The sequence below is a fragment of the Asterias amurensis genome, chromosome 7 (genome assembly GCF_032118995.1).
Source record: "Asterias amurensis chromosome 7, ASM3211899v1".
Lineage (NCBI taxonomy): Eukaryota > Metazoa > Echinodermata > Asteroidea > Forcipulatida > Asteriidae > Asterias > Asterias amurensis.
In genome coordinates, this window is record NC_092654.1 from 16,771,630 (window position 1) to 16,786,282 (window position 14,653).

The window sequence follows — 14,653 nt, forward strand, 5'->3', positions numbered from 1 at the left end:
ATAATTTTGTTCTCTTATTTATAAAATCAAATTATTCATTTTTTTTTCTTAATTGTTTTCATAATGCAGAATGTCAAGGAAGGATCCCCCTTGAAACTCACATGTACTGTGACTGGTCAACCAAAGCCAGATGTACAATGGTTCCGGTAAGTTGTTTTGTTTTCTTCACAGTTTCACAAGAAAGCATAGCAAGACAAATTGGTGAAACACTGAGTCTATCGGTTCTTCTCAGAACTGCCAATCACTCAAAAGAGATCTAACTTTATGGTGTTACCGCAAATTTCTTAAGTTTCTTTTGTTCTTCTTCATAATAGGATCTGAAGAGAATATCTTGTAGTTCTTGAAACATCAAGTCAAAAGTGTCTAAAAAAAATAGCAATTTCCATTATTTATGTGGAAGGTTATGAGAAAATTAATGGATTTTTGGTAAAGATATACAGTTAATAACATCACAAAACGACGTATTAGAAATACTATTTAGTAACACCTTTTAAGTGCTTTTGCAAGATTATACTTGAGATTATGGCATGGCCGATGACAACCAAACTAGCACCCTCACCAAAAGTGATGTCATTTACCTGTATTTACTTATAAAAAAAACACTCAAGTTTACAGCATCCTTGTTGTCACTCTAAAAACTTAGGGATGAGAAACTCTTGAGGCCTTCAAGTGACGTCATTCAGACATTTGAAGCGGACACAGCCGTCCTGTCCTTGCCTAAACCCAAACCACGGGATGCTGGGGAGTACAAGTGTGTCGTCATCAACCCAACTGGAGAAGACTTCTGCACAGCCAAAATCACCGTTCAAGGTTTGCTTTAAAATCATTGGAACCAATTGACTTTAGATTCTGCAAACTAATTTTATTACTTACTTAATAGAGACAATACCAATTGCAATGCAAAATGTTCAGTGCCCCACCCCGGGTATTCCTTTATTTGTGAATTGGAGAGACAAATAAGTAAAATTCTATTACTCTTCCATTAATTTGTATTTTATGGTCTGCTGCCCTATAAAGCCTTGCTATTTTGTAAATCATCAATTAACATTTTCCATCCCCCTTTGATAAGAGGTAGTTCTTTTTGCACAGTAGATATTTGCATACTTTTGTACATATTTTCATTTAACACATTTGAAATTTCTTTGTACAGAAGTAAAGAAAGCTCCAAGATTTGAAGAGAAACCAACAGTACCCAGCACTCCTGAAGGTAAGCTATTACAAGGCTTTCTCAAGGAATCACCACAAGTTTGAAAAATAAGTTTCTATTTGTTCGCAATTTTCAAGAAGCATTTATGAACACAATGAGATGAATACATTGATTTCAGAAAGAAAGAAGTAAATTCACTGTTTGTAATTCCCTTACCAACCACTCTGTTTGAAATTACCTTACCGACCACTTATTGAGGTTTCACCAGCATTCGCTTTCTTATCGATGCTAATTATTCTGCATATTTGTTATACAGGTACAGATGCTGTCTTCCGCTGCAAGGTCGAAGGTTTCCCCAAGCCCGATGTCTCCTGGAGCAAGGGCTGGAAGCAGATCACGCCCGGAGCTAAGATCTCGGTCAGCTTCGATGAAAGCACAGAGGAGAGTGTCCTAACTATCAAGGATGTCAAACCCAACGATGCTGGCAAGTACACTTGCAAGCTGAAGAGCCCCATGGGTGAGGATAAGGCAGATGTGAGTCTGGTTGTATCCCCGAAACCTAAAGAGGAAGCACCAACTCCTGAGAAGGCTCCTGAGAAGGCAGAGGTGAAGGTGGAGAAGATGCCGGAAGAAAAAGCCAAACCAATGGTAAGATATCATTCTTTTTTCTTTAATAGAGCTACCTGCCTCTAGCTACCGGGCAATCTTGGTGGTCTAGTTGTTAAGACACATTTCTAGAATGGCAAAAGCCGTTGGCGCAAAACCCACCAGAGTAATGTGCCTATGGTATTTTTTCTCGGGGAAAGTACTGAATATACAGTGCTATCACAGATCAGTGTAAGGGTAAAACCAAAATTAATATATCATTCCTTGGTTTTTTTTTTTCTGGAGGAAATTTAACAATTTTTGTGGAGTACTTTTAGTCAATAACTGTTAGTTTTTATCTGTGAAATTTTGAACTGTTTATTTAGTATTTAGGGGGCAGACTGGCACCAAATGTGCAACAATTTTCTAGGAAGCACATCTGTCAGAGTTTTTATTTGCCTCATTCTAAAACAAGCTCCTTTTTAGCACTCTGTAAAAAAAATGTATTGTCTTCCCGAAATTGAAAACAGTTTTAAAAACATTGAAATAATTAATATTTTATTTGTATTTTCTTGCATCAGCCTGTTGAAGAGGTTAAACCTGAATTTACAGAAGTTACTCCAGAGAAGATAGTTCCTGTCACCAAGCCCAAGGAGGAAGCTGCACCAGTTGTAGAAGGTATTTAAACAACAATCTTTATATCTATCAATCTTTTTGCAACAAAATTCCCATTAGTTTTCAAAAGAAAATTGTAAAATGAGCAGTACATGTACATGTATTATAAATGAAAAGGACCACATAGGATTCAGTGTGATCACCCACTTTTGAACTCTTTTCAGCAGTTAAGTTGTCATAGTGACCATTTTACAGCATGCAGTTTACTGACACGCAATTATCCTGGCCTGTTCTTTCAATCTGAAAGGACTTGACTCCCAAAATGGCTGAAATTTCACTAGAAGATATCAGCCAGTGCTTATGTCGTTAGACAGTATACAGCTAGAGTAAGCATCCAGCACCAGCAACAAAGTCCAGCTTACTTAAAAGTACTGCCTTGTTGGAAAATAACTGGTGGTATGCACTTGTTGAGCATGAATATCTTAGTTGCATATTTCTTTCCTTACTCCAGGGCCAGCCAAGTTTGTTGTAAAACCGGGAGCATTTGTAGAGTCCATTGAAAACGAGGAAGCCCTCATCCTATATGAGGTCTCTGATGATGTCACTGATGTCAAATGGCTAAGAGATGGCAAGGAGATTGAAGAAGGCGATAAGTTTGTCTTCAAGAAAGATGGCCGACGTCGCTCGTTGCTGATCAAAGACACTGGCCTTGAAGACAAAGCAAAGTACGAGTGTTTGCTTCCAGATGACAAGGCATCAACGAAACTCTTCGTGAAAGGTAAGTCTGAATCAAAATAGCATTACAGATTCGTGCGTAAAATTTCTCTTTGTCGGATTCAGGGTAGCTGACTACTCATTCAAAATTTGACAATTGTTTTTGAATGTTAGCAAATTTGCAAAACTACAAAATCATGCATATAATTTGTCTCTGCAAAAAAATGGTTAATGACCTGACGTTTTGACCCCAGCTCTGAAACGACAGACCATTAACTATTTTTTTGCAAGCAGTTTGCAACAGCTAATTCTATTTTCTCATAGTTTTTCTCTGTCAGATAAAACATGTTATCATTCAAAATGTAACAATTGTTTTTGAATGTTGGCAAACTTGTGTTTGAAATTTATTTATACCTTGTAATAAGAAAATAATGGACAAAAGTATTTGTGTCAAAACTTTAAGGCAGTGGACACTATTGGTAATAACTCAAAATAATTATTAGCATAAAACCTTTCTTGGTGACAAGTAATAGGGAGAGGTTGATGGTATAAGACATTGTGAGAAACGGCACCCTCTGAAGTGCCATAGTTTCCGAGAAAGAAGTAATTTTCCACGAATTTGATTTCGAGACCTCAGATTTAGAACTTGAGGTCTCGAAATCAACCATCCAAACGCACACACCTTCGTGTGACAAGGGTGTTTTTTCTTTCATTCATATCTCGCAAGTTCGATGACCGATTGAGCTCAAATTTTCACAGGTTTGTTATTTTATGTATATGTTGAGATACACCAGCTGTGAAGACTAGTCTTTGACAATTACCAATAGTGTCCACTGCCTTTAAAGCCATTGGACCCTTTCGGTTCAAAAAAAAAAAAGTTCACAGATTTACAAATAACTTACAGGGTTTACAGAAGGCAATGGTGAAAGACTTCTCTTGAAATATTATTCCATGAAATGCTTTACTTTTTGAGAAAACAGCAAAACAATATAAATTCTCGTTAACGAGAATTACAGATTTATTTTAAACACATGTCATGACACGGCGAAACGCGCGGAAACAAGGGTGGGTTTTTCCGTTGTTTTCTCCCGACTCCGATGACCGATTAATCCTAAATTTTCACTGGTTTGTTATTTGATATAGAAGTTGTGGTACACAAAGTGTGGGCCTTGGACAACACTGCTTACCGAAAGGGTCCAATGGCTTTAAGTGCAAGTTTTTTTCCTAACATATCCTAGAGAAATTTAAAGAATCAACAACTTTCCAAATTTAACATCTATTACATAACTTTCCATTGATTGCTTAAAGGGAAGGTACACGTTTGGTAATTACTCAAAACAAATATTAACTTAAAAACTGACTTGGTAACGAGCATCGGAGAGCTGTTGATAGTATGAAACATTGTGGGAAACGACTCCCTCTGAAGTAACATGGTTTTTGAGAAAGAGGTAATTTCTCACTAAAATAATAAAAGACTTCTAGCCAGAAGTCTTTTATTCCTATCTGAAAGCACACAAATTCGTCCAACAAAAGTGTTTTTCTCTCATCATTTTTTCGCAACTTCGATGACCAATTGAGCCCAAATTTTCACAGGTTTGTTATTTTATGCGTATGTTTAGATACACCAAGTGAGAAGACTGGTCTTTGACAATTATTACCAAACGTGTACCTTGCCTTTAGATGTTGTATATTCAAACAATTAATTTTTAATTTTATAGAAACTGTTCACATCGTGGAAATCCCAGAGGAGTCCACCATCAAGGAATCCGAGACCAGCACCCTAGAGGTCAAATTCGACAAAGATGTCTCTCGCAAGAAGGTGGTCTGGTTCCACAACGGCAAGGAACTGAAGTCAAGCAAGAAATACAAGATCATACGCAAGGGTTTCAGCGCCCTTCTGACTATCAATGATGTGAAGCCTCAGGATGCTGGAGACTACACGGTGAAGGTGGAAGAGGCAACGGGATTGATTCCACTAGTGGTGGAGGAGAAGCCCAAGCCTAACCCACCCATCTTTGTACAGGTGCCAAAGGCTCTGGATGTAACGGAAGGTAAAATTAAAATAAATATGACGGCTATAATCCCAACTCAATAAAAACAGAACTTTTTAAAGTTTAACAACATTTTCCTCATTGAATGCGAAAATAAGTCGTCTTGTGAAAAACACTCAGCAATTACGATGTTGATCCTTTGAAAATGTTATCCTGTTTTCAAGAGAAGGTCCATAAACTATGCAACACCCTTTTTCCCGCATAGTGACATCACAGAATGTTTGTTTGTTTTTTGTTAGAGTCAGTCGTCATGCTCTTAATGTAAACTAAATTTTATGCATGCATTTTGTAAATCGCCTTTTATTAATTCTTCTAATAACATTGTGGGTGTCATTTACCTAGTTTTTTCTGTGAGATTTTTTGTTGTTAAAATATTCATCTTTGTCAACCTATTGTCAGATATATTGGTTTCTGTTTTCAGAAATAACTTCAAAGGATGTCCAACTTAGGTCTCATAATTCAAAGGTAGTCCCACATCTTGCAGGAAATACTGTATGTTACAGCGCCAGGAGCGGCACTGAGTGACTGACATGTTCGCTATATAAGAAGCCACAATTATTATTACTCTTATACAATTGCATAAAAATGAACGCCAGCTTGGAGCCATAACTAGGACAAAAATTGCACTGTCAGAAGTTTTTTGTAAACAATCCTGTTCCACACCAATCCTGATTACAGGCGAAACAGCCACATTCCGCTTCAAGGCAACCGGCACCCCCTACCCAACAATACAGTGGTTCAAGGGATGGCGTGAGGTCACATCAAGCGATGAGTTCACCATTGATTACGACAAAGAGACGGATGAGCACACCTTTACCATTCACAATGTGGGCAGCAAGGATGCGGGCAAGTACCACGTCCAGCTTACCAGCGATACCGGCAAGAATAAATACGGCGTCTCGCTTATGGTTCAGGAAAGACCAGCGGATGAGGTTCCATTTAGTGTGCCACTGAAAAGGTTAGACTGTGCAATGCTTTTAAAAATAAATAATTTGTTGAGGTGTTTAAAAATAATTTAACAAAAGGTGTGAATTCAACAAATTAAGTTTGTTCAATTAATAACAATTCTTTTTGATGTTAATTTTTTTTAGATATCCAATGAAAGGAAAAGCCTCCACTCTTTTACAGTAACCTTGGGTTTTTGTTTTCATTTAAAGTACAAGGTCCTGATTGCAAAAATGTTTTTCTACATGTATAAGAATATTAATTACTAATTTTTGTTGTTGGGTATCCACATCCTCAATTATAGCGGTATACCTTAAAAGGAATGGTTTGTACTTCCTACATGTAAATTATGAAAGCCAAGTAAATTTGCTACAAGCCATTTTGTGTATGTTTCCCTTTTTTCTGACGACCATCCTAAAAGACAAACAAATTTTCCTAAAAGCAATTTTGATTGTTGTTTTTTCTTTCTCTCAGACGACCATCCCAAATATTAAGAGAGGCTGAAGAAATCGATATCATGGCACTTCTCACAGGTGCGGAACCCAAAGATTATGAGAAAATCTTGCGTGAAGCCGGTGTCTATGATTTCCGTGCCATCCTCAAACACTTGAAGATGATGCAAAAGCAGATGGAGATAGACGAGGAGCCAGAATTCTTGGTGAGTTTTTCTCAATTATTGTGCCATAATTTCTTGCGTATGAGGCCCGGGGGGGGGGGGGGGAGGATTTCACAAAGAGTTAAGACTAGTCTTATCTCTAACTCTAGCTTACTTACGTGTAGGAACCTGACTGGTCAAATTTTAAACAATTTTAGAATAGTTTACTATAGCCTTGAACGTGGGACTTCTTGATTAACATGCTGGCGCTCTACCAACTGAGCTTTCTAGCAATTATGTTGGCGGTCTCCCTATTGCGTCAATATCTTTGTTATGGGGTGCCAGCTAGAAGCCATTGGTAACAATTTGCTTTTATTTGCAGGAATTGGAGCATGAAGAAGTTGAGGAGATGGAAGCCATGAAGATTGACTCTCCAATGTTCACAGCTCAACCTACTGAGCAGACCGTCTTGAGTCGCACCTCTGAACCACCTAAAGGTACAGTCAACTCCCTGTGTCATTTGTTGAGATTACACATTTACAGATGCATCAATCAATGATCAATTCCACTAAACAGACAATGAAATTCCTTTTATTTGAGAAAAGTTGGTTTGTGTATCAGCTCAACATTGAGTCGGCACCCTGTGGACAATTTATTCAACATAAATGATAATTCAAAAGAAACTTAAAAACATTGCTGTTTTAAAAATGATTACTATTTTGTTACAATCAACCCATGTAAATAGAATTTGATTATTTTTACCTCCTAATCGTATATCAATTAAGGGGAAAACTTGACAATTTATTAATATTTTACATGCAAGAAATAAATCATTAAGATTTAAAAACTATATTGTAAATTGTATGGTGAGGTGAAAAGTTTTTTTTAACTGTTGACCCGCTTCTATCTATGTTGTTTTCTCAGTTTGCAGTGTGTGAAATTCGCTGAGTTAACAAGCTTCCTAAATAAAAACAACAACAACAACAATTATAATTTAATATAATCTTATACAACACATGTCCCAGTAACAAAATTGATGCAACATTGTCATCCTCGGTCATCATACTTAAAACTTTCCTAGAACTTTCTTTAAACTCTACTGATTGTATGTGTACCAGCAAAAAGGGGGTTTAATTCACAAAAGTATAATCAGTATCGAAGGCAGTGGACACTATTGGTAATTACTCAAAATAATTATAAGCATAAAACCTTACTAGGTGACGAGTCATGGGGAGAGGTTGATAGTATAAAACAATTGTGAGAAACGGCTCCCTCTGAAATGTTAGAATTTGACGACTCCAAATCAACCATCTAAAAGCACACAACTTTGTGCGACAAGGGTGTTTTTCTTTCATTATTATCTCGCAACTTAGATGACCAATTGTGCTCAAATTTTCACAGGTTTGTTATTTTATGCATATGTTGAGACACACCAAGTGAGAAGATTGGTCTTTGACAATTACCAATAGTGTCCAGTGTCTTTAAGAGTGCCAAATAAGAAGGGTAATCATGGACAAGTGTCTAACTCAAGAATACATGTATCATGACCAACCAGGCCTTTAAATACAAATCATTAACAAATTAGATTTGAGGTAAACATTTTTTTAGGTGTAATGCACTTAAAACAAACGGCACTATCACTTGAACCAGGCAGTTACGTCACCTGTTCACACACATTTTTTCGCACTTGCACACTCACTGCACAATATAGATTCACATTTAGTGATTTCCGCAGTTCACATTTTAAGAAATAATTGAGTGCATTAGCTTCCCAGTCTGTAGGGGAAAAAAGATGCTGGAAGGAAAGCAGGCATAACCATTTCTAACGTTTTAAACTTCTAGAATTAATAAAACAGCACAATGTATGTTAAGCACTTTATTATTAAAGTTTGCTTTTTGCCGTGAAACTGTTTGATGTGGCAGTCCTGTCAGTAGCTTAATATTCAACAAAGCACTGCTGTGATGAGCGAAATGACTCTGTATGTGATTCAGGCACTGTACGCATAACCACCTTGAACTGACACTGCTTGGCATAATGATGAACCCTGCTCCACCTAGCACCAGTTTGGCATTATGATGTAACAAGATTTATCCATCACCAACCACGCTTTGCCTAACGATGTACTCGGCTTCAGGTAGCACCTACTTCTGTTTGAAATAATGATGTGCTCGGCTTTCCTTCGCACCAACTGCTGTCTGACATAATGATGTACCTAGCTGTACCCAATACCTACATGTACTACCATTGGTTTACTGTTCGGCATGATGATGCACCCAGCTTTGCCCGTCACTCTCTACTGTTTGGCATATACTTCACCCAGTTCCACCCACCCCAGCACTACTCGTCATTAAAATGCTTTTGCCAAGCAGTTTTATCAATACCAAAGTGTCCGTTGATACCCAACAGAGGAGTTTGAATTTGTGGAGGAGTTGGCCCCAGTGAAAGTTTCACCCAGTGAGACCGCAGAGCTCATTTGCACCGTCTCCAGCGATGAGGCCAAGGTGAAGTGGTTCTGCGGAGACGAAGAGATTGTCGTTGATGATGAGAAGTACAAGATGAAGAAAGCACAGAGGAGACACTCCTTGATGATCACTGACATCACAGCGGAAGACGCAGGGGAATACAAGTGTGCTGTCGGAGAGAAATTAACCGCCACAATACTCACAGTAACTTCAGGTATTGAGGGGTGTGTCATCTGGCTTGAGATTGTCTCAGTATGCCGACGATTGCATTCTTGAATATCAACATTGCTTCATTATTTTCTTTCCACAGAGTAGCTTCTTAATACACTGGTTATCTTTTTACTATCCTGGTTTATTCTGGTCTCTACTTTTCTCATGCAAATAGATGTTTGTCAACCCTCCTGTATAAACACAGTTTTGTCCCATTTTTTAGACTCTGTTTTTTTATTGGCATCCACATTATTTGTAAGTAATACACGAAAGTGAAGCAAGGACATCTTGCTCTGTTGAAACACCTGTACACTCTGTGTACATTTGTTTGTTTGCGTGTACGTTCTAATGAAACTCAGCAAGCAACAGAGTAACTTTCTGGAAATCAACCTCTCAAGTAGCCCAAGATATGTTTTCATGCACGTCACATGGCCATTTTTTAAAGACAATGTTTCCCAGGAGTTGATTACGACTCAGTCGTTGAGAATAATTCGTTGTGAATTTGTGACATCAAAATTTGCTTCGCATTCACAGGAAGTATGTACCGGGCTTAAGGTTATTAACACCATACTGAATTCCTTTGATATTTTTCCCATTCAGAAATGCCAGATATCCTGACCGATCTGCAGAGCAAGAAAGTGGAAGAGGCTGAAGATGTAGAGTTTACCTGTGAGCTGACCGAAGATCTACCAGATGACCTCGAGGTCACCTGGTTCAAGGATGGAGAGGAGATCACACCGAGCGACAGGCTGGAAGTGAAGACTGAAGGGAGAAGATTGTCACTGGTTGTTCATGATTTGAAGGTGGAGGACCAGGCAGACTACACAGTGGTTGTTGGAGAGAGGCGATCTTCCGCAACACTTCAAGTAGAAGGTAATGACTATGTGGGAAGTTTTCCCATTTGAGATTGGACCATAGCTCTACCAATTGCAGACTAATTTTTAGCAATAAACTTTTTCAAGAACTTTTGGGCGGAACAAAGAAAATTTACTATGAAGGGACGTTTGAACCTATTACCTTAGGTTTATTTGTCATTGCATAGCTAAATTTGGCAGTATTTGGTCAAAATTTTTATTCCAGGGGTATCAAACAAAGATAAACTGTTAACAATTTATAAAAGCCTAAAGCTCCTTAAGTACCATGTCTAATATTAACAACCTGCAGGATGAATAAAACAATAGATGATCCGCCTAAATGTCAACCTTAAAGATTGTAATAAAATATTGAACTTTAAGCTTTGTCTTTTCGTTAGTTTGATGAGCATTAGCGCAATAAGTTAAACTTGAGAATCTGTATCAATGTTTAATCTTTCTTTTTTCAGCTTAAAAAGATGTTCTGCTTCTTTAAGATTTTAATTAAGGTTGAACTTCAACATTTTTAATTATATTTGTATGAGTATTTAATTGTTTTTAATTTTAGTTGGGGAACTTTATCAATTCATTTATTCATTCTTCATTCAGCTTTTGCCATCACTGCTCCCCTTAAAGACACCACAGCAACCGAATTCGATGACACCACCACCTTGGAGTTCACAGTCTCCAATGAGAAGGCCGTGGTGACGTGGCTCAAGGATGGTGAGAAGATCGAAGTCGGTCCAAAGTATGAGATCAAAGAGGACGGGACGAAGCGAGTGCTCGTCCTCCATGATATCTCACCCGACGATGAAGGGAACTTCAGCTGTGTGGTCGGCGACTCAGAGTCCGTGGCCACACTGAATGTTGAAGGTTGGTTTAGTTAGCTCTATCTTTTCAGCGTCTTGTTGATTTTTAAATTTTTTGTTTGGGGGGCGCAGAAGGTGAAAGTTGTGTTATGAAAAAATTCTATCCTTAAGTGACTCATAAAAAAACACGCATATTCTTCCTCATATTGAATTTTCAAATTCTGCTTTTCATTTATCGTGGAAAGTAAAATTTGCCTGCTCAAAGCTCACTTGCTTTCAAATTTGAAATTGTGGAAACATTTTACAGATTAATGAAATCTGTACAACTATACAAAATTTCTTTTGTAAAAATTTGTATAATGACCAGACATGTATACTTGTAAGATAAGAGTCGAGTCAAGTAGAATAAAGTGAAAAGAGAGAGGCAGAGATACATTTAATTATATATATATATATGCCTACATTTTTGTATCTACAATGGTGTGTAGATCCATATCCTTAGTTAATTTTCCTTCCAACTTCAAATTGTCTTTTGCAGCCACCAAATTTACCAAACCATTGACAGAAACAGAAGCCACACAAAAAGAGACAGTCACACTGACGTGTGAAATCTCACACGACAAGGGTGTCGTCAAGTGGCTGAAAGATGGTAAGGATCTCCCAGATAGTCCGAGATACAAGACGACCTCCGAGGGCAAGATTCGCTCTTTAGTGATTGAGGATGTCAAGTTGGATGAAGAGGGAGAGTATACGTGTGTGATTGGCGACAACAAATCTACGGCTGGACTCTTTGTCGAGCGTAAGTGGTGTCCATTATCTTTTGAAGCTACATGTATAGGATGTGAATGGAAAAGGCGTTTGCAAAAGTTGTGTACATATTGACTTCCTCAAACGAATTAGGCAAAATTGTGGTATAACGTTTGGTTTCAACCCTACTAAAAGTATGACATTTTTGTAAGGCGGATTTAAAATTAATAAGTTCTTCAACTCAATTCAATTTAATTAAATTTTTATTTTTCCATAAAATGGAGATTTGCTCTTAAATGGCAGAAAGTGTATTATCTCATTGATTAAAGTCAAAATAGTTTTTCAAATTTTAATAATGCATTGAAATTGAGATTTTTTGTTGTGTTTTCCTACAGCGCTACCAGTTGAGTTCCTTACTGAATTAAAACCACTCAAAGTGGCAGAAAAACAAACTGCCGAGTTCGTTTGTGAAATCTCGGACGAGAATGCCGAAGTGACCTGGATGCGTGACGGCCAGCCCATTGAGGAAAGCGACAAGTTCCTGATCGTCAAGCAAGGGCTGGAGCGTCGTCTCTCTGTCACAAATGCTGATGTTCCGGATGGGGCTACGTATTCTTGCATGGTTGGAGATCGAAGAACATCTGCTGACCTCCTTGTTGATGGTGAGTGTATTAAGAAATATATATTGATGATTATGTACAGAGATGCCAACTCTCCCTCATTCTGCAGAAAAATCCCTGAAAATAAATCAATCTATCCAGGTTCCAGTTAACCTGATTATGGAAATTGTTTCCCTATGATGTTGGATGTAATAATTCTAAATATCTTCCTGATTGTTGTACTAAATCTCCCTGATTTCAAAATGGAAACGTCGGCAGCTCTGTGTGTTAAGTTGACTTTGTGAAATGTTTTCACTTTGCGTAGTACAGGCATTCAATATTCCAACATCATTGTTACAAAATCAAACAATAAGAGAAAAACTTCAATTGGTTTTTTTATAGGTGAGATTTTGATTTCAGTGAACAAAAAACAGATGAACAAGCAAGTTGTGGATGACTTTAATTGACTTAAGCAAATATTGCAAAAGATAAATCTTAATATGGGTGAATTCCTTAATAAGCAAGACTGGATTATCTACTATATCGACATTAAGTTCTACAAAATTGTAATTCGTTAAATTTGTTTCAATGAATCAGAAGCGGAGCCAGAAATCACCGTCTCCATGCAAAATGTCAAGGTCACCGAGAACCAAGAGGCAGTCTTTGCCTGCGAGCTCGACAAGGACACACCTGACGTCTTTTGGCTTAAGAACGGCTTGAAGATCAATGAAGAAGATGACACAAAGTTTGAAGTCAAACGCCAGGGTCGCAAGCACTCGCTAATTGTCAAAGATATTGGCCTGGACGATGCTGCAGCATACACCTGTGTTGTTGGTCGGAGACAGAGCACTGCATCTCTGACTGTAGAGGGTAATAAAACCACTGCACTTACATACTGGTTCTCCTTGTGCCAAAAATTCTTAGTTTGTTTTAACAAAGTAACTCCTTTATAAAAATCAATGTTTATAAGGGCCTTACATAATGGAAAGCTTGATTAAGCGCACTTAACAAGAATGTTCTCATCAATTTTGAGAAAAAAGGAAGTACATAAGAGAAATATTTCACACATTTATAATAAAAATGAAAAGCAAACCTTGATTATAAACATAAGCCATCCAACGCTGTTTGCATGAGACAGGATTATCAAGAATGAAGTGCTTAAAATAATAAATTTTTAAAGTTTGTCACTATTATGGGCCTTGCTCTGTGTCATAGAAATGAAATGATGTATAACTTGTTGATCCTATAAGCTAAAGTAAAAGTCCCGTCCAATTTTCTACCTTCCACCAAGGTAGTAGTTAAAGAAAGGACAGTTAGAAATCCCCCCAAATATCTGAAAAATCTACTCCGTGGTAGTAGAATATATAGAAATTTTTTCTAAAGAACAAACTCTACCTGCCAAGTAGATATACACATGGTGTTACCGCAAACCAAATATATATTGTTATTTTTGGATTGAAAACAAAATACACCTTTGTTTTTCCACAGAAAAACCGGTGGAATTTGTCCAGCCTCTGGAGGAGATCCACTCTAGTCCTGGTGACACAGCGACCTTTGAGTGTGAACTCAACAAGGATAACGTCACCGTAGTCTGGCTGAGAAATGGTAAAGAGATCAAGCCAAGTAAACACTTTGAGATTAAGAAGGAGGGCGCTAAGCACCGAATGATCGTCAAGAGTGTTCAGTTTGATGATGATGCAGAGTACACAGTGAAAGTTAAGAATGAGGAGTCAACATCTCATCTCACTGTACAAGGTACATAATGAAAAATCTTAAGATATCACTTCATTCAATGGGATTGGAAGCTGTATGAAAGTCTATGTACCAACCAAATTGAGTTTACACTTGTCAATTTTTTGTTCAGGCTTCTTTGTTCGCACTTTTTTTCGTGACTTAGTTTTAAGTAGGAGTGCATGTTTATTGTAATGTGAAATGTCAGAGTCTTGAGCAATTTTGATTATCGTTAAGATTCAGAACACAATGATGGTATTCCCTCAACAACCTGACTCTGGTTTGTTGAACTTTGACAGATTTGTTGAGTCACAGAGAAGAAATGTGCTTCCAATAAAAGCCACATATGCCATATTTAGCAATAGTAAGGTTACCATTTTAGGCCGAATCTGTTGTACTTTACCAAGACAAAGAAATATTTGAAATGTTTTATTTTTTATCAATTTTTAGCTCCACCAAAGATTGAGATCGAAACCAAGTATTTGACAGTCACTGTCAAAGCTGGTAGCAAGATCACTGTAGAAGGCCTTGTCATCGGGTCACCGATAGCATCCACAACTTGGTCAAGAAACGACACAGAGCTTAAGCCAG

The 14,653-nt window shown here is 37.6% G+C and overlaps 1 protein-coding gene across 1 annotated transcript; it reads left to right on the forward strand.

The window, feature by feature from the left end:
* The first annotated feature begins 1,660 nt into the window (after positions 1-1,660).
* On the forward strand, positions 1,661-13,921 carry LOC139939573 (obscurin-like protein 1). Its single transcript, XM_071935572.1, has 13 exons — positions 1,661-1,795; positions 2,314-2,410; positions 2,859-3,125; positions 4,780-5,112; positions 5,791-6,070; positions 6,532-6,715; positions 7,035-7,149; positions 9,926-10,198; positions 10,786-11,049; positions 11,524-11,784; positions 12,128-12,394; positions 12,929-13,194; positions 13,820-13,921. The coding sequence occupies exons 1-13, from the start codon at positions 1,661-1,663 to the stop codon at positions 13,919-13,921; spliced, it is 2,844 nt and encodes a 947-aa protein (XP_071791673.1).
* Positions 13,922-14,653: the final 732 nt, after the last annotated feature.